The sequence below is a fragment of the Girardinichthys multiradiatus genome, chromosome 1, assembly GCF_021462225.1.
Source record: "Girardinichthys multiradiatus isolate DD_20200921_A chromosome 1, DD_fGirMul_XY1, whole genome shotgun sequence".
NCBI lineage: Eukaryota > Metazoa > Chordata > Actinopteri > Cyprinodontiformes > Goodeidae > Girardinichthys > Girardinichthys multiradiatus.
In genome coordinates, this window is record NC_061794.1 from 9,155,012 (window position 1) to 9,174,809 (window position 19,798).

Here is a 19,798-nt window from a genome sequence, read left to right on the forward strand (position 1 = left end):
TTTTGATGAGCTTTCTAAACACTCAGGATCAGCAGCTTACAATATTCATTTACTGGAGAATTGAGGAGGGCTCTTAGCCATAAAACTGTTGAATTTCAGCAGAGTCATTTCACACTATTGTAATCCTGATTTCTGTTGACTGCAACTGCAGTGTTGGAACTAGAATTAGCCTGGAGTTCAACTGTCTTTCATTGAGGCTTGATTTATTTTCTTGTCTTATCATTCACAATCTCTGTGCACAAAGAAGAAATAATAATTTATAAAAAATGTCTGCTTATAGCTAATAATGATGCAACATAGACCACCAACTATACTGCCAGGAACCAGAATACAGGAATGCAGAGTGAACTCATTGTGTAGTTTTATTAAAAAATGCTTCAAAACCTTTCTTTAAAATATTTTTAAAATAAATTCTTTACACAATATTTAATGTTTAATATCTGGAATCCAAATTAAATAAACATATTCTACTCTCTAAATATGTGAATACTTCAGCTTTATCAGTCAGGTTTTCAGACAGCCACACTGTTTGGAATAAAAAGCCAGTATTATCAGCTACTTGAAACAGATTTAGATTTAAATGGTTCCACAAACTACTTTTACAGGTTTGCTTACATGTACAGTGAATAAGTAAGAGCAGATCATTAGGGTTAGATTTTTTCCATGTTATCTGTGAACATACACGCATTTAAAGCTGTCCACTTGTAACCGAATATACCAGAACACATGTTAATGTCGGGTCAGAACAGGACTGAACAAAACAGCTGTTAGCTGAAAGCGCCTTGACTTCTCTGCTACTGGTAAGACACCAGTATGTCACCGCATACACAGCTAAACAGCCTAAACGGAGAAAAACGGTTGAAGAGAAGAGGGACCAGAAGCGCAAAAGTGACCAACGAAGAAACAAATCTCGTGTAAATATTGGCACATCGTACTCCAGGTGGAGAGGTTTGTGGGATTGCCTCGGTCTCAATTTGGCTCAAAACTGGTTGTAGTTCTGCTAGACAGATAACCTTTATTAGTAGCAGTTCATAGCTGTGTGTTACTTTCTGCTTTACTAATATTCTATCTGTGACTGTTAGACACGTGAAATTGTGCTAACGCGTTAGCCTGCCAAGTTTTATTAGTCACGCAGCATATAGCGCACAGTTAAACATAATATTAAACCACAAACACAAACCGTTGTATCTCGCAAAATCAAATATACTCACAGTAGCCAATTAGATACTCTATTAGGATGCCATTTTGTAATGTAGCCTATGACTATCATGAGAACTGTATAACTACACTGTGTAGTAGGCTATTTCAGTATACTTACATTCCATTATTATGAATGTTTGCCATGCTATTATTTGCACTTAACTGTTGACCATTTACATAAGAAAATATCATTTACGCGAGATGTAACCATTTTTATGTCAAAAAAAACAAAGAGTAGTCCCTCGATGAAGCCTTGTTTCCTCCGGAGGATTGTGCACGAGCTTGAGGTGCGTGTTTAGTCTCGTGCACAATCCTCCGGAGGAAACAAGGCTGTCGACTATTGACTGGGAGGAAACCAGGAAGGAGAGAAGGACGGTTTTTTATGGGGAAAAACGGTTGGGGGCAGGGCTTACACCTCAAACTAAACTGTTCTTCTCACTTATGGTTTGAATTTGTGCAGGATTTGGGATAGTTACTTTAAAGGTAACATATATAGATTTATTTTGACTACTTATCTTGATAATATCCTGAGGGGAAAATGAGAAATGACTTAATGCAAGTAGCTGTAGCTTCATTAGCTGAAAATTCAACTGGAGACTACAGTAAAAACAAAAACGGGACGCAAATAACACATCAGTTGTGTTAGTTTGGTGGTTTTGGCTTGAGCTTTCATTTTATTCTGTTGCAGTGTAAGTCAAGAAGACGTTAGTAAAGTTTAAAGGGACCAGAGAAGCAAACATTCTTTTTTTTTTTACAAAGTACAACAAATTTACAAAATTGCATGTAAAGACTTTCATTCTGTCCCAGAAAGAGTGTTGTGAAAATATGTCATTAAGCTCTGCGTTAAAATCAAAATGTCTCAGTTCAAAGTTCTTACAAAAATTGAGCTCCACACATCAATACTGATGGCAAAATACAAACAGAGTGACAGCAGCTTTAGTTTGGTTTAACTGTTGTCTTTTGGAAGAAAAAAAACCCCACACAAACAATCGCCACTAATACCTAATGTCACACTATGCTATGCAGATGCTCTTTCATCACCGATGAAGATTCACTCAGTATGCCAAATACATGGAGTGGGAGGGGAGTTGGACCTATTTTCTAATTGACCTAGCTAATAATTATCTGGCCTCTTGGTGGCACTCATAGATTGTGTATTAAGCATGGAATTAAACGTGACATCAATGGCATTGTGTGCACTTTCCATCCTAATACACACTGTATAAGTAACAGGGTTAACTCACTAGTGGCACACACTCGGTGTTCATTCATTCAATCATTAATTTATTGATTTATAAAGCCATTAAAACAACTAACTAAGGTCACCAAAACAATTAACAGTAAGATAAAATCACAGTGATAACATAAAAACAGAGAAACACACAACCATAAATGAAAATGAGAAACACTGCTAAAATGACACAATGCTACTCTGCATTTAAAACCTGCCTGAAAAAAAAAAAAAAGTCTTAAGCTTAGATTTAGATGCCTGGGTCAGTGGTAGAGCAAAGGTCTAAAGGAAGTTAGTTCCAAAGTTGGAGGGCTGCCATTGAAAATGCCTGGCCATCCAATGCTTAAGCTTGTTCCTTGGAACATCTAATAAAAGGTTGATTTCATGGCCTTTAGGGATCTGTCATGCAAAGAAAGACATAAGAGTTGAGATAAATAAGGTGGGGCCAGGCCATTATTTTGAGTAAAAATATAAAATTAATTCTAAAATGAACAGGAAGCCAATGTAAAGAGGATAAGTCAGGCGTAATGTGCTCACGTCTAGGTGTTGGTTAAAAAATGCTTAATTTCTTCATGTTTTGGCCCAAGATACACCAATATACTTGACAAGACAGGAAACATTGTGACATCAGCTTTAACATCCCACTCTGTGATGGGCTGGTGACTTGTTCAGGGTGTATCTCACTTTTTAACAGTTGGCTGGTGGGAAAAGCTCACGATCACACTCCTGAACCACACACAGTAGGAGCAGAAAATGAATGGATGAAAAAAGGATAAATAAACCAAAAATAAACTGCTTCAAAATCCCCAACAGGCATCAAACCTTTATTCATCTCTCAGATTGTCTTTTTTTTCTTTCTCATTATTCCTTCAGCAACACTGTATCCATATTTTCTCTTTTCTACACACATCCACACACACACAGACAGATGCGCAAAGACCGAACAGTCACTGACAGGTCGATTCTCCCAAGACGGCGACTCTCTTGTGCCTTAGACTATGTCCTGCTTAGTTCTGTTTAATATTGCAGCAGGCAGGGTCAGACATGAAGGATGGATGTGTGAGCTGATGGAGGAGAGGAGGGAGAAAGGGAGCCATCAAGTAGCAATGGTTAGCATGTTACTGGGCTTTGCTATATCTATAGCACCTCAAATCCGCTGGAGCAATGGAAGAAAAACCATTAGAACAAGGGGATGGTGGTGAATTACTCTCAGGGTCTGTTGGGATTAAAAAGTTCAAATCCCGTTTTAGGTTTTGAGGATAAAATTTGACTCTGTCCAGCTTGGTTAAGTTTAAATGAGAGCTCCAGGGCTTTCCCCAGGAGCATTTTCTCTTGAATTAATCAAACTCCTAGCAAATGTGGGAGCAGCAAAGTTTTTCATAGAGTCAAGGTGCTTTTGGAAAATCTGGCTCCATCTTTGCTCCTTACTTGTGATGGGGGAAATGCTGCTTAGTCTTGATTCCGAGAGAAAAATTACCCCATTATTCATTTTTCCCGCTGAGGTGAGACATAACTGGGGAAGAAAGGAAGAAAGCCACCCATTTGCAGGGTGCCACTGATGGTTTTTAAGTAATCCACTTTTTGTTTTTTTCCTTTTTGATTCATACGTTGTCTTTCCGATCTCACAGTAGTGTTCAGTTTACTTATTCACTTTTAAACCAATACAGTTCAATGCTGTTGTTTCTTTTTACGTTTATTGTTTATATGTGAAAGTTATTATGACAGTTTTAGTACTATGGCATCTGGTTGACATCTACTTACCTGAACAAAATGAATTTTCCTTGGAAAAAATAAATGCACTACTATGAACAAAGCATTTTGAGCTAACTATTTTATTGAAGTTAAGCGATATATGTGAGTTTAGATGTAATGCCAAGGAAATAAGGCTGAAAAAATAGTTTGACATCCCACTTTTATAAACAGAGCCTGCCAAAGGCACTCATACTCTTATTGTTACATTTTGTCATGTAACAACCACAAACCTCTGCTGTCATTTAAATTCCAAAACAATACTATGCTTAGTCAATCTCATTTCAGTGTGTAATGAAAGCCTAATTTGTTCGGTCAGAATAGAGTAGCCTTATCTTTCTAAAAATAAATTCATTCAAAAGAATCACACCACCAAATACAACTTATGCATGGTGGGCTATGTTGTCACGATTATATTTAAATTAGGAAAATTCGAATAATAGGTTTCTGAAAAATATATGTATTTTATTCAATCTATTAATATGCAAGGTTTAATTTCATATCTTAGTTAAACAACATTTTATAGAGGCAACAACATCTCATATGGCATGAACCCAAAAAACATATACTTCGGCTAGTCTACTTAACAAAAAACTGTATAAAATAAAACAGAAACAATGTGTCTCCAACAGAACAGAATCGGACCTGCCAAAATCTCTATTGTTTTATTTACTCATTTCTGAGTCTGAGTTTTGACTGATATACAGAGACTGTCCTGGTGTACAGTCTTGGTGTGCCCACTTCGTGTTCTATTTGCACTGGACCCATGTAACAACCAAACCCGAAGAGGATGTGACAACCATCCCCATCAGTGACCTTTTGCTAGCATTTGTGCTAGTAAGCCCATGCTATAGTCTGGCAAATAAAACCAAACTATTCTAATAGCTCTCTCTTCATACTTTTAAAATGAACACTCACGTCGATGTCAAGCATTAAACTGCAGAAATGAAAATTTAGCTAATCTGTGACAACTGTTTTGGAAATTTACACACAAACATTTTGTAAAACCGCCCCGGTTTAGCGACTGTGACAACTAACCCGTATGACAACAAACCCTATTTTCCCTATTCTATTGGGTTTTGTATGAAAGATAAATGCAAAGTACAGTATAGTAGTGCAGTAGATGATAAAGGATAATTGATACATTTATGTTCACTTACCACCTTTGTCAATATTTTCTGTAACCACTTTTTGCTGCAAAAATGAATCAGCTTTTTTAACAATGATCTTTATCTTTTCACCACTTAAAGTGTAGGATTATCTTATTGATATCATATTTCTTCTTCGGCTGCTACCTTTATAGGGCCCTGGGTCTAGCACCAGACTTTCTTACACAATCAGTCTACATACCTTACATCACTACATCCATGAACCTTTAGTGTGGTCTTCCTCTTTTATTTCTTCTTAGCAGCTCCATAATCAACATCCTTTGTCCCACTTTTGAACATGTACAAACCATCTAAGCCTTGGTTCTCTAACCTTTTCTCGAACCCACTCAGTCTGAGATGTCCCTTTGATGTACTCAGTTTTAATTCTAGTCACTTTGGTCACTCACTGAAAATTTTAACATCTGCTCTGCCTTCTATCTTTTTTGTTTTGACTAGTGAGGTGAAGACTAGAGTTTGTTCCTCAGTATTCCAAATGTTGCAGGAGTCTTTACATCACCAGACGTTTCTCCCTCTCCATGAACCTATAATCAGAATCAGCTTTTTGGCTAGGTTTGCGTGCACAAACGAGGAATTTGCCTTCAGTTTCACTCACTCAAAGTGTACAGACATATACGCTTTAGAAGAAATAAAATACAGCAAACGAGAAAAAGAACAACATGTAGGTATATGTGTATGCCCATTATACCAATTTTAAATATGCTCATTTTATTTTTAAAGCAGAATAACTGACTACTCAGGCTGTAAGGTGTTCTTTGTGTCCATTAGAGAGACATCCTGGAGGAAGACACTGTCTCTGTGGCAACTGTTTTTTTTCCAAATTGCGCTCTGTAGCACTGACCTGAAGTTATAGGTCTAAACAGATTGTGTGGAGGATGTGTGGGGTCTGCAGATAATTGTGGCCCTGATCCTAGACCTCCTGGATGGAGGAAAGGTCCTGTCTGCTGACCTAATTGTTCATTGCACTTTGGCCCTGTCCTGTTTAGTGGATGAGCCAAACCACACAGTGATGATGAAGACAGGACAGACTAAATGGTACAGTAGAAGATGACCAGCAGTTGCCGTGGAAACTTGTACTTCTTGAGAGCCACAGGAAGTGGAGGTCTTTGCTGTGCCTTCTTTTGAACAATATCTAAGTTTGAGGACCATCTTAGGTCCTTGGAAAGGACAATTTCTAGGAACTGGAAGAGATCCAGAGTGGACACATTGTTGTTAAAAATGCTGAGGGGAGGAAGTATGGGAGGTGTTCTCCAGACGCTCACAGTCATCTCCACAGTCTTGAGCGGGTTAAGCTCCAAGTGCGTCTTACTGCACCAGTATACCAGCCAATCCACCTCCTGTCTGTATGCAGACTCATCACTGTCCTGGATCAGACCAGTAACAGTGGTGTCATCTGCAATGTCAGGAGTTTCATTTGTGTACAGAGAGAAGAGGAGTGGGGAGAGAACACACCCCTGTGTGCACCAGTACTGATGGTTTCTTGTTGAGAAAATGCGTCCCAGCCTCACCTTCAGTTGCCAGTCAGTCAGGAAGCTGATGATCCAAACAGGATCACAACACAAACAGGACACTGCTGGAGGTTCATAGGTTGTCGAGTTGGTAGAGGATGAAGTGTAGTCCAACTCCATCATCCGTTGACCTGTTTGCCCAGGAAGCAAACTGCAGGGGTCCAGCAGGAGGCCTGTGATGTCCTTCAGATTGTTCAACACAAAAGGATTTCTTGACTACAGAAGTTAGCACAACATGCCTATAGTCATTTGACCCAGTGATGTTGCATTTCTTGGTGAAGTTGCACCAGAAACGTCTGGATCTCCATTTTTATTTTGACTAAACAACATAGCAGTTCTCACTACCATCTTTTAAACCTCCTCTTTTACTCTTGCAGCAATCATTCCATCACATATTTACACTCATCTTCATCTACTCCACCCAGTCTTCACTGTCTTCTTTATCTTTACAAATTATTGCTGACTGCCTTGGGTGGTTTATCTTAAGTACTTAAACTCTTTCACCTTGAATATTTCTCGTTCCAGCAGCATCACTGTTAAACCTGTTTTACTCTCGTCTTCTCACATGGTTTCCCTTTTGCTCCTAATGACTCTCATTCCTCTTCTCTCCAGAACGTACCTCCAACTCCTCAGGTTCCACCTGCCCCAAGCTGTCAGTACATATCTCTTTGTCATCTGTAAACATCATAATCTGTGATGGCTATTTCCTGACCTTATCAGTCAAAGCTGTCATCCCTATTGCAACCAAAAAGTGGAAATCCATCCTTTCTGTATATTCAGATAATGCAACTCCTCCAAACCTTCTGTATTCATCTTAGTTTATGAGATATCAAATGTCTGTTAATGCATATTAACAGACATTTTCACAAACTATGTCCGTTCCAGGCTCCTGTAGCACTAATGAGCTCTCAAGAGCACTGCATTACAAGTCAAAATTCATCAACTAGAAACATCCAGCGTTTCAAAGAACCTCTTCTTTTTTTGAAAAGTAATGAATTTGCCTAATGCTTTGGGACTCGGTTTTATTTCAGCAAACTAAACATTGTAAATTCTAAAACACTCAAAAAAAAAAACATAAAAAATGTAAGAAAAAAGGAAACAGTCAATGGATTATCATGTCTTAAGTGGAAGCCAAATACCAAATGACATTATCAAAAACGTAAGTACATTTTAAAAAGCCAAACAAAGCTTTATTAAGGTTATCACTGATCTATGCTTTCTTGTTTTCATATAAATTAAGGGAATAGAGTCACATGTTATTAAAGAGTGGTATAATTTTATGTTCAAGTTTTCATTTGAATGCTGAGTTTGTGGTTTTATTGCATCTTTTCACATTAGCTGGTGAATAGAAAAACACATTATGCGCATCTAAATATAAGGAAAAGAAGCACATTTATGATTTTTGAGGTATGTGTCTTTTTCCATATTTATAGATCAAACCAACATGGAGAGAAAAGTTCAGTGGTTTGTGAGTGTCCTTAAGTGGTCTGATAATTTTAATGTTAATAACATAATTGTTATTGTTAATTAGAACCTGGATTAAATGGAAAATGGATTGATAAGCTGTCAGTTGGAGCTGCTCTAGACATTCAGCATGCTGAAGTGAGTAAATCTTCATCAGTGCAGTCAGAGCGTCTGCCTAGTGTAGCCTGAGATGTTCATATTGGAAATTTTGCAGCGTTTGGATAGCACTGGTACAATATAACATTTTCTGTGTAAATGTAAAACATATTTTGAATGTGAACTCTTCCATAAAAGTCCCTGAACTGATATGGGGATAAAAAGCTCTGTGATACTGAGTTAAACCCTAATAGGACAATTGACCACTCCTGTTCACTCTAATCCTCCACGATGATATAGACAGCACAATGCAAGATTTTCTCCTGGGATTTGAACAGCTGTGCAATAAACATGTAAAACATGCACCTTTGTCTACCGGTTTTGTAACTTATGTTCGATTCTACGTTTTAAACTAGCATTTAATGCATCTCCAAACTTTTATTTTGACATCATGGTATGCATAATAACAATGTATTGCTGGGAGTCATGTGTGCCATCCTTAAGTTATTTTCAAGTGCTTTAGCCTCATTCACATTTGGTCAGTTCATTTTATATAGAGCCCAGTCTGGCCTGTTTTCAGCTAATGGATGCCAAGAAGCGCTGTGTCAATCTGCACTGGCAACAGTCCTGCATCCCAGGCAGCATTTTGGCCCTGTTTCCAGTTTGTCCTCATCTTTTATTCAACCTTTACTAAAGCAATAAGACTCATTAATCTCTGCAGCGAGGTGAACTCACCCAGACTTTTATAGGAAGGTTAGCCAAGGAAACTGAAGTCCTGCATGAATCTTCAGACCTTCTTACACTCACACCGTAAATGAGGGTGAGTAGGTCAAAGCATCTATAGCAATACGACAAGATTCCTGTTTTATCTTCCAGTTCCTGTTGTATGCATTTGACATCCACCCACCCACCCCCGAAAAGGCCCTTGGTCCATTTAACACAAAACCAGGCCGGATGGGGCCTTACAGTATTTTGTCTTGTACTTTGAGACAGGTCGATGTCAGGAGACCTGCTGCTACACTCTGCCGGACAAAGTGGATGATTAAATGAACAACTCCATAGCATTAAGCTGCATTAAGCTGTCTGACAAACCTTACATATGCACTGGCCGGTTGAACCATAAAACATTCAGAAGACCGAATAACTCTGAGATGCACACTGAAATAGAAAGATGTTCAAGGAAAATATCTTCTGGATTTTGTTAGGATTTAAACTGAAGACACAAGATGTGACAAAATAGAAACATTGAAAATTAAATGCTATTCCTTTTCTGACTTTACTATGAAAGTCTAAAGCATTCATACAATTTTGTAGACAAAACAAAAGTGTTCCTGATTTTATCTTTTTTTTAAATATTCAGCATTAGGACAAAAACAACACTAAAAATCTTCCCAAGGCCAAAAGAAGCAATGGAAATTAAAACACTTTCTTACATGTAGTACTGTACTCCTAGAAGTCAGAAATATTGCCATATTCTGAATCCTTCCAGCCACAGGGAATTCGGTGTCACTCTGCAACACTGTTCATCACATGAGCTTCCTCCGCATCACCGTTAGCCCTTTTAGCCACATATTTGTTAATGAGAGACAACATTGTGCCACTCAGTGAAAATGTTTATACAAAACTAAAACAAGGAGTCATGTGCTACAACTGTTTTAGTACACGTATATATGATTAATTGCTTTTCTTCATGGACAGCTGTAATTTACAAGAAGTGCCCTGATCGAAAAGTCAGAAGCCTCTGGTAAAACATCTAACCCAACCATGCTGTCTATGCATTCACTGAGGAAGGCTATGTGCATAGGACAAAGGTTGCAGTTATCTGTGAGTCTGTAGGTCAGTGGTTTCTGAGAGTAAAGACCAACAAAATAGATTTGCTATTTAGTGCTTTTGTGTACTTCTACTCTCTTTTTTTTCTTTTCATTTTTCTCCTGTTTACACATTTGTACTTGACATGCTTAAAGATTATGAATAGGTTGTTAAGAGATTTCAAACAGAAATTTCCAAAACATCCCGGCAGCAATTTATCTAGTGCTCCTTTAGAAGGGTACTGACATCCAAAACAGGATCTACAGTGTGTAGAAAAAGCATTCATACTCATTGAACTTTTTCATATTTTGTCACGTTAATATGACAAATTGCGGTGCTTTTGTTGGATTTTTACATGACAGACCAAAAGAAAATGTACCATAATTTTGAAGTTGAATAAAAATTTGTCATGTTTTTTTCAACATTGTTAGATATACAAAAGTGTGGCATTTGTTTTTAGCCATCAATACTTTGTAGAGCAATCTTAGGGAGTATTTTTCAGTTTTGCACATTTAGAGCCTGAAATGTTTGTCTGTTCTTGAGAAATAGATGAACCTCGGGTAAATTGGATAGAGAGCATTTGTGAACAGCAAATTCCTCCAAAGTCTTACAAAATCTGGAAAAGTTACAGGATTATAAATTATTTTGCAAGGCTGTGTATTCTGCTTGTATTCCCTGTCTGTTATGTTTAACAAAAAAAGAGAAGAAGCCAGAATTTTGTTTCTTGAAAGTAAAACAGAAATGACTTCTTTTTAGGATTAGATCTGAGGTCTTGGGAATAGAAAACAAAGATTATTAAAATTCAGGAAATTCACCAGAATTATCCTTTAAATCGGGATTGTGGATATTTGTTGCATTTCTTCTTCTTTGCATTAATTTGCTTGACTTGAAGCAGCTGCATCTCCTGTTAACTCATGATCATTTAGACAAATAGAAAAAAAAAAAAAAACTCTGCTGTCCTGCTCGATTCGTGCTGATTGTAGAGCTACAAAACCTCTTTCAACACACTCGGCAGAACACAGGACAGAGTGGGCAGATGAGGATGAGGAAAAGAACAATACAGATCGAAAAAAAGTGCTGATCTCTCTCTCGGTCCCTCTTATTCAGTATGCTGACTGTTTCTGTACAGAAAACTGACTCCCACGCTTTTCTGCCTGGCCTATTTATCACACTGATCAGGTTATGAAGAACTCAGATGTACACAGGAGGCTCGCTCGAGACGTGCATATGAGAATGTTTGTGATTATTTTCCAACCTTCCACTATGGACGATAGACTGGCCATTATTGAAGAACAAAATATCTACATTTTTTTTGTATTAATTGCCTTTAAAACTAGCCAACAATAATCAAATTAATCATCCTGTGTTCATCTGTTGCCCAGTCGTGCCATTCTTTTGACTCACAACAGCTTTATCAGCTGCCAGTAAAGCCCCAGTTCAGAAGGAGCCTACTGTGCTATCTGCAGAAATACGAGATGAGCGATCAAAGTGTCCATTTTTCACAATCAACCTTATTCCTCTATCCGGTTGAAGGCAAAGCTGCTCAGTATGTCCCGCGTGTGTTCAGGAAGCTACACTTTGTCCTCAGTAATCTCTCTACAAACTGTAATCTATACTCACAGGGGTGGGAGAGAGAGAGGAAAAAAAAAACACAACCTCCCTGAAAAACAGTAATCCAATTGACCCGAAATCATCCTCGAAATAGCAGCCACCATCGCAGGGCATTCACATCTGTACTAAACCGTGCACAACACCTTCCTGCATGGAAACCCTATACATGGACGGACTGATGGATAGATAGTTTGATGGATATATAAATGAAGGGATGGAGGGCATTTGCATTTCATCAGCACAAAGCAATGATCCTGCTGCTACTGCTTGCTTTTGAGTTGCAGTGGTGTATCCTCAGATTATCAATGGTAAAATGGGAGGTGTGGGTGGCTTGGTTGGGCTCAAGCTGTGTTACTAATGTCGGTATATTTAAGGAAGCATTAAAACACACCTACTCAGGACATTCCCTGAGTAGGTGTGTTTTAATGCTTCCTAGTAGGTAATATGTCTAATTAGGAGTCAAAAACAGGAATACAGACTATACGTCTCCATCCTGTTTTAGGAAATCACATGGTATTTCCATGATGTTTTGCTAAATTAGCAAGACTGGTCTTGGAAGTCTTGGAAATCTATAATAGCAATATGATTTTTGGTTTGGTTTTTAACATCTTATTTATAACTTATTTCTGCAACTTCTACATCTTATAGTTTAAAAGTGCCAAACAAATAACTTTTGATATGTATGTTTCTTGGAGCTCTGGATATTAAACCCAAGAATGCCAAATTTTGACACATTTATTTCCAAGACGTCTACCTCTTTAACTGTAATACACAAATGTACAATTTTTCTTAAACCTGTATTTCTGAGAACTCCAACTCTATAACCCCATAATGCCAGAAATAGTATGGCTGATGCATGTATTGTTAGGAATACTACCTCTGTAACCCCTTGAAACAGTTTGTATATCGTTTTCTAAAACACATATTTCTATGACATCTACCTCTTAAATACCATAACATCAAACATACTTGACTAACTATGAGTTCTATGAGTGGAAGTTATGGGGGTTGTTCCAGCATGATGTTAAAGACAGGAAATGGCAACCTACCGCACAGCAGCTGCATCCAGGCACAGGTCTTGTAAACGGTGGAGGTGTTGCAGAAGAAGAAGAGCGCCATGCAGGCGATGCAACTGAGAGTCAGAACCATGGACAGCAGCACGAACACCGAGGCGGCCTTGAAGGCTCCCGACGGGATGGAGCCGAAGTCGGAGAAGCTGCCCACGCAGGTGAGGTCCCGGCTGGACGCCTGCACGCTGCCCACGCAGTAGTGAAACAGGCCGAAGTGGCCGATGTGCGGCGTCTTGACGCTGTCGCCGATCCAGTAGGGCTGGATGAACACCACCACGTTGACGATGGCGAAGCAGATGGTGAAGATGGCCCACAGAACCCCGATGGCCCGGGAGTTGCGCATGTAGTTGTCGTGGTAGATCTTGGAGGCTTCTTGGGAAGGCAACATATTTGCTGTTTTATTCTTCTTCTTTTACACGCCTGGCCTGTCTTTTTTTACTCTTACAAGAAAAATTATATGAAAATGTAAACCCCCCCCCACACAGAAGGACACATAAATATCCAGAGCTCTCTTTGCGCTAAGATTTCCCCCGCTTTGACTCTCTCTGGAATGGGCCTAAAAAATCATGGAACCTGAAAATATGTATATGACCCCAAAAGACAACACATTCCAAAAATTAAATGTAGGGATTGCTACATTAAAGCAATATAAAATCATAGCCTACTCCTTCCTCTGATGAATAATTTACCAACACCAGTGATTTAACATTGCTGGTTTTTCCTTGGGGCTACACCATGAATGATTAACTAAAAATCCACCAGAAAAGGATTTATTTCCTTCCCAATCGTGAGGTGGAAGGGCTAAAGCTGTTGTTCCTCCTCATCCATCAGTCCAGAGCCTTTCTTCAGGATGTCTTTTATCACCATCCGGGGGATGAGATGGTGCCTGTAGCGCCAGCAGTAGAGCCCGATTTTACCTTCCGAGGCATCCGTGGGGGTGCTCCTCTTCCTCTGCTCGCCTTTCCTTTCTAATGTCCACGCAGCGTGTGGAAACCAAAGGCGGTGGAATGAGGAGGAAAAAAATCCAAAATAAAACACTCTGTTTGACGCGAGCCCTCTGTCAAATTTCAACAGTCCTTTCTCGTAAATCCAACATCCTCCACCGCCTTGACTTCATTATCATCATGGTTTTTGTCGTAGCCTTTAACCAGAATGTCTCCTCTCTCTCCCTCTCTCTCTCCCTCTCTCTTTCTCCGTCCTCCTCCTCGCGTTTGTCTGCGCGCCCCCCGGAAGATGCTGATGTTGTACTAATGACAGCGATTGAGCGCGTTCACGGCACCAGCAGCAGTTAGGGGAAATTTGCATGGGTGCGCGTCTCCGCCTTTGATCACCTTGAATTTAAAACGAAGAAACGCGAATTCACAAATATTTTAGAAAACTATTATGTTTTCCTTGAGCTGGACCAAACAACCCAATCTGACGCTTTAACTGACAATCTGGGAGGATATTTGAGTTCAAATAGATAACAAATAGTTTATTATTAATAGCTCTTTGTGAGCGTGATGCATAAACTTAAGGAATTATTTAGTGATATTCCTTTTTATTAAAAACTATAAATATTATATGTGATATTATAATTATATAATTTTTTTCTGCATTTCATGTTTTATTATTTCTACTAATTTTAAAATCTTCACATTTTTATGTATTCTCATTTTTGTAGATTTTCTCATTTTATGTTTGAAACAGTTTATAGACATTACATATTGTTTCTGTCTTATATATTTCAGGACATGAACACAATTTTCATATTGGAAGATAACCTATATAAAAAAAATTGTTTTCAAATTATTATTTTACTTAGGGGAAACTATGAAGAGATCCACAATTGCCCTCCTTTAAACACTATATGCACTATAACAGCTTTATGAAGGAGTGGCAAAAATCATGGCATTACTGGAAGAAAGCCAAAAGAAGTCTAGTTTAAAGTTTGCCATCAGCCATGTAGGGGACACAATAAATTGTGGAAGAAGTTGCTCTTGTCAAATGCAAACAAAACTGAACTTGACACACGCTATGTCTGGTAGGAACTAACTCTGCAAAATACATCATCTCTGCAGTGAAACATGGTGGTGGCGTTATCATGCTGTGGTGATGTTTTTCATCAGCAGAGACAGGAAAGCCAATAATTAACAACCTCTAATGGCTTTACTGAACAGCTGTATATATACTGAGATAAAAATACATACCGATAAAAACAAACATAAGGACAACCAGGTGGACTCATTTGCACTGAATTTCATTTAGAAGTATCAGATTCAAGCGGGCTAAATAAATATTAACACATGAGGTTTTTGTGAAAAATATTAAAAGCCATCATTATTTCCCCTCCACTTCAGATTTACACACATGTTTGTCTATTATGTAACATGGTAAATTTGGTAATATGGGACAAAATTTGAAATCCCAGTAATATATTATTAATACAATAGGCCTGAAAAATCTGCAGTTTAACAATTTTTGTTTTTCTAGTCCAAAAGATATCAGCTAAGTCAAATGATCAGTTTACTGAGAATCTTCCTTCACATGTTGGAGATCATACAACAGGGAGAGAATGGAGCAACAAGTTTTGATGCTGAAGCATCAGCAAGGAGTTCCTGCTTGGCCGTTAGGTTTTAGCTCAGATATTCACCACAGTAGGAGGACATAGGGTTTCTAGCAGACCCACTGAAATCTTTGAATTGCAGGTGTACATAAAAATATGACCAAACAGATGAGATAACGTAAGTAAATACAAAATGCAGCTTTAAAAAACACAGACAAACAGACTGAGAGACAAGTTTTACAACAAGGCCACAGCCCTGCTAAATACAAACAGGTATACAACCCATAGCTGAAACGATACATGATCTTGTCATGTGTCGTTTCAGCTGCGGGTCATGTGCAATAAATAGATGTGCAGTTTTCAATTTATATAACAGTGCAATAGTTTTCTTACAATATTCGACAGGTATGTAGTCTTCATATTCATTTTTTTTTTATTTTCCCAATATGTCTCTGTTTAGTCTTGTCTGTTGTTTCTTCATTTGTATATAGTGTTGTTTTTTTATTTATTTATCTGGTTTTTATCTTTTTATAAATGCATGTCTAATGCAGTTTATTATTATTTAACATGTCTTGGACTGAGGAGAGTACTGTGCCACAATGTCATTGTGCTTGTGTACATTGTTCGCCTGTTCAATGAAAATAAAAACACTTCTTCTTCAAATGATGATTTCATGTGTTAAAGGAAAAAACGCTATTCAAACCAACTTGGCCTATGTGAAAAAATCTTTGCCCCCTTGTTCAATTTAACCGTGATTAACCACACTTCTTTTTTTTTCAGAAAGCAAAGTTTAATTTTAATAGCCACACCTGCAGAATCAAGAAACCAATTTCATAGAACCTGTCTGACAACATAAAGTAGGTATAAAGTATGTATAACAGAAGCAAAACATCATCCACAGATCATTGCCAACCTCTGTTAAGATCAGTGTTCATGTTTCAACAACAACAACAAAAAAAACCAAAAACTAAACTGGACAGAAATGCATAAATGGGAGAAATTCATGGTCAAAACCACTGGTGACCAAATTGGTCAATATTTGAGTAAAAACCGAACATCCACAGGTCTGCCTAAGATTTGCCAAAATGCAAATCTTGATGATTCAGAGTTAGACGGTGGGATACATGTTACTGCTTGGGTGACGGGCTTACCTCTACCCATGTCCATTTCTTTTTGCTTTGTTGATGTGTTGTTCAAATCCATGTCATATGGATGTCAAAAAATCCATGTTGTTAGTATTGCAAAAGATTAACAATACTGCTGAGAGCAGAGCAGGTATGATTTAACAGGATTTCACTTCCAGTCTCCTGTTCTAAATCTACAACAAAGGTCAGAGGAGGCTAAAGAGCTCCCAACAATTTAAAAGCATAAAAACACCAGGTCAATATCAAATAAAAGTTTAGATTTATATCGCCATTCTCCACCCATAGCAGTGACGTTCACAAGGCAGATGAATATGCTGGTATACATAATCACAAACCATTTGTTCAAGTCATCCTTCCCACTCTTTGAAACATGAAGGTGAAAGTGTTATAGTTGATTTTCTAACATGTTTCAATGTCTGCCATATTTATATTTGTTTACATGCTGGTCATGAAGTCTAGAATACAATTCACATGACAATAAAAGGTTATAGGAATAAGGTGAATCCACAACTGGGCAAATCAATAGCAAAATACATACTTCATTGTCCTGTCAGATTTGACATGAAATGTCTTTGATTTATTTACTATTTTAGATAAGCCAACATACAGTCATGTGAAAAGTAGGACACCTCATGACAACATAAATAAATGAATATTTATTATCAGGTTTACACCATAGAGAAATAGAAAAACATGTGTTATACCTTCAGAAAAGCAGGCTGTAACAGTCTGGTAAATTGATTAAAGAGAGAATTTAGGATCAATTATTCTACTGTATGGAAAAGAGTCTATAATAGGAGGATGTCCACATGCCATGGTCTGACCAGCCAAGCAGGTTAACACTGAAAGCAGACCACAGGATGCTGAAAGAGGTCTCCAAAACCCTCCAGAAGAGAAGGACTTCTCGACTATTGTTCTTTGGCCCGATGATTGAAACATCTAATCATTTAAACACCAGAACAGAGGACATGTTTGACATAAATCAAATACAGCATTCCAGGAAAAGAAACTCATACCAGCTGTGACGCATGGAGGTGGAAGTGTCAGGGTTTGTGGATGCTTTGATTCAGCAGGACCTGGTCAGCATAGCATCATAGAATCCACCAAGAACTGGCTGATAAATATCATAATAAAAATCTTCATTCTTTTTAATTGATATGGGGTGACTTGGAACAGGCTGTACAAGCAAGATACTGTTTAAATATCTCACATCTGAAAGACAGGAATGGGGCAAACCTTTCTCAAGTTATTCTGTGTTGCTAAATTTGTCTTTCTTACTGACCCCTACTGAAGCATTACTTCTTAAAGAAGCATATACAATTGTAGAGCAGTTGACAGTTTGTGTCACATTTTTAATTAGTTCTTCAATGCTTGTAAAAATGTCTTTGTGTATGGTTCAAAATAATTATAGGAAGCTTTTAAGGGTTGCCTTAAGCCCAAACTTGTTTAAACATCCTTGGCAATCAATTCCAAGTCACAAAAACTAACCTAGCCTAGTTTCCAAGTACTAGTTGTAAAATTTGGGAAGTAAGCAGCTGTTAACAGATGTGACCATAGTAATTTGGCTGACTGCGAGGCGTGTCCTTCCCGACATCACTTTAATTTTGATTCTTTAGCGATCCTGTTCAGTGTAAATAATACTCGTCAGCTTAAGAAGATCCGGACCTGTTAGATGGGAGCTGGTTTAAGCAATCCTATCAAAATTAGGGAGTAGGGGGGAGGAATTTAGCTCACTGGATAGCAAGAACGGCTACGAGACTGTCTGAGTAAAATTATTTCAACCAAAGGGGTTGAGAGTAGATAATAGGGTTGTTTGATGTACCTGTTTCCTTAGCTGCAAAACATTATTTTGTTAAATGAGTAAAACAACATAAATGTTTGTTTTTGAGTGCAATTGTCTGTTGCCTTGCAGCAAGAAGGTCCTGGGTTCAACTCCCAGCCGGGGGTCGTTCTGCATGGAGCTTGCATTTTCTCCCGAGTACCCCGGCTTTCTCCCACAGTCCAAAAACATGATGTTTTGGTTACTTGGTCTCTCTAAATTGCCCTTAGGTGTGAATGTGTGTGTGCATGGTTGGGACCTGTCCAGTTGGACGCCGCCTCTCATCTGTAGACCGCTGGAGGCACCAGCTCCCCCGGGACCCTCTATGAAAGAAGCAGGTGTAAAACAGGGATGGATGGATGGATGGAGTGCAATTGTCTTTGATGGGGTGTACTGATATTTTCACACAATTGTATGTGGCAAGATTTAAAACAGTATGGCAAAAGGTTTAGTTGACCCTGTAAATAGCCCATGCAGCAGCAGATCATGGGTTAACAGTCCCAAACATCTCTGCATGAAAAGCACAAAATCCCCTGTCGACAGCAGTGTGCATCACAGCATTCACTTCCTGCCTTTTTTATTCAGCTGTCTTGTATTCCTCAGAACCAGATGTTGCCTTAACTATTGAAGCTTTCTTCGTCTGTCCATTAAAAGCTTTCTTAGCCACTCGGGCGAAACACATCTGCCCTGCAGCTAACAGTTTCACGCTAAACTAGGCCAAGACTGGTCTGTGAGAGGGTGGATTGTATGTTTTAGAGGAGGGAAAGCGTACATTTGGTTTCCCTGCAAGTTGACTGAGGCTGCTGAGGAACAAGAATCACATGAACTGAATGAGCCATATGAAATAAAACTACATTCTTCAACATGCTTGATTACACTGATCCTGCAGCGTTGTGATTAACAACGAAGAAAATTGACTCATTCTGGCTAATCTTCTGGCCACATTGTGTGTTAAAGCACACATAGCACATCTGGATGGTGTCAAACAAACATGGATTTTTTTTGCCCTCTGCTTCCACAGCCCTCTTTCTTCCTTGATCCTGAGGCCTCCTGTCATCTGTTAGCAGCAGCAGGGGAGTTGACAAGCTGTGTGTGTGTGTATTCCATGTGTGAGTGTATATCCCCTGTGTGCAAATGCATGCTAAATTTGGCTGAGTGAGAGCAAAAGGTGCTGTGTAGCTGCTGAAGTGAGGACATGTCAGAGGGAGAATATAGACCTGTGCACAGCTCGGGGAAGCCTCTTGAGAAACAGAAGGATTTGTCATTAGGGGAACAGACGGCTTTTTGAATTATTTTGTCTGTAATTTTGCTATGTATATGCATTCATGCGTTTTAGGGTAACTTAAGAGGAAGGTACTTGCTGATGTGAGAATAATGTCATAATG

General features: G+C 38.5%; 1 protein-coding gene across 1 annotated transcript in view; it reads right to left on the reverse strand.

Moving 5' to 3' along the window:
* Nucleotides 1-14,129, reverse strand: part of lhfpl4a (LHFPL tetraspan subfamily member 4a) — a 72,458-nt gene extending 58,329 nt beyond the window's left edge. The window contains exon 1 of the mRNA XM_047375784.1: nucleotides 12,884-14,129. Coding sequence (XP_047231740.1) covers nucleotides 12,884-13,292 — 409 coding nt within the window. The 5' untranslated portion in view covers nucleotides 13,293-14,129. The remainder of the gene's footprint in view (nucleotides 1-12,883) is intronic.
* Nucleotides 14,130-19,798: the final 5,669 nt, after the last annotated feature.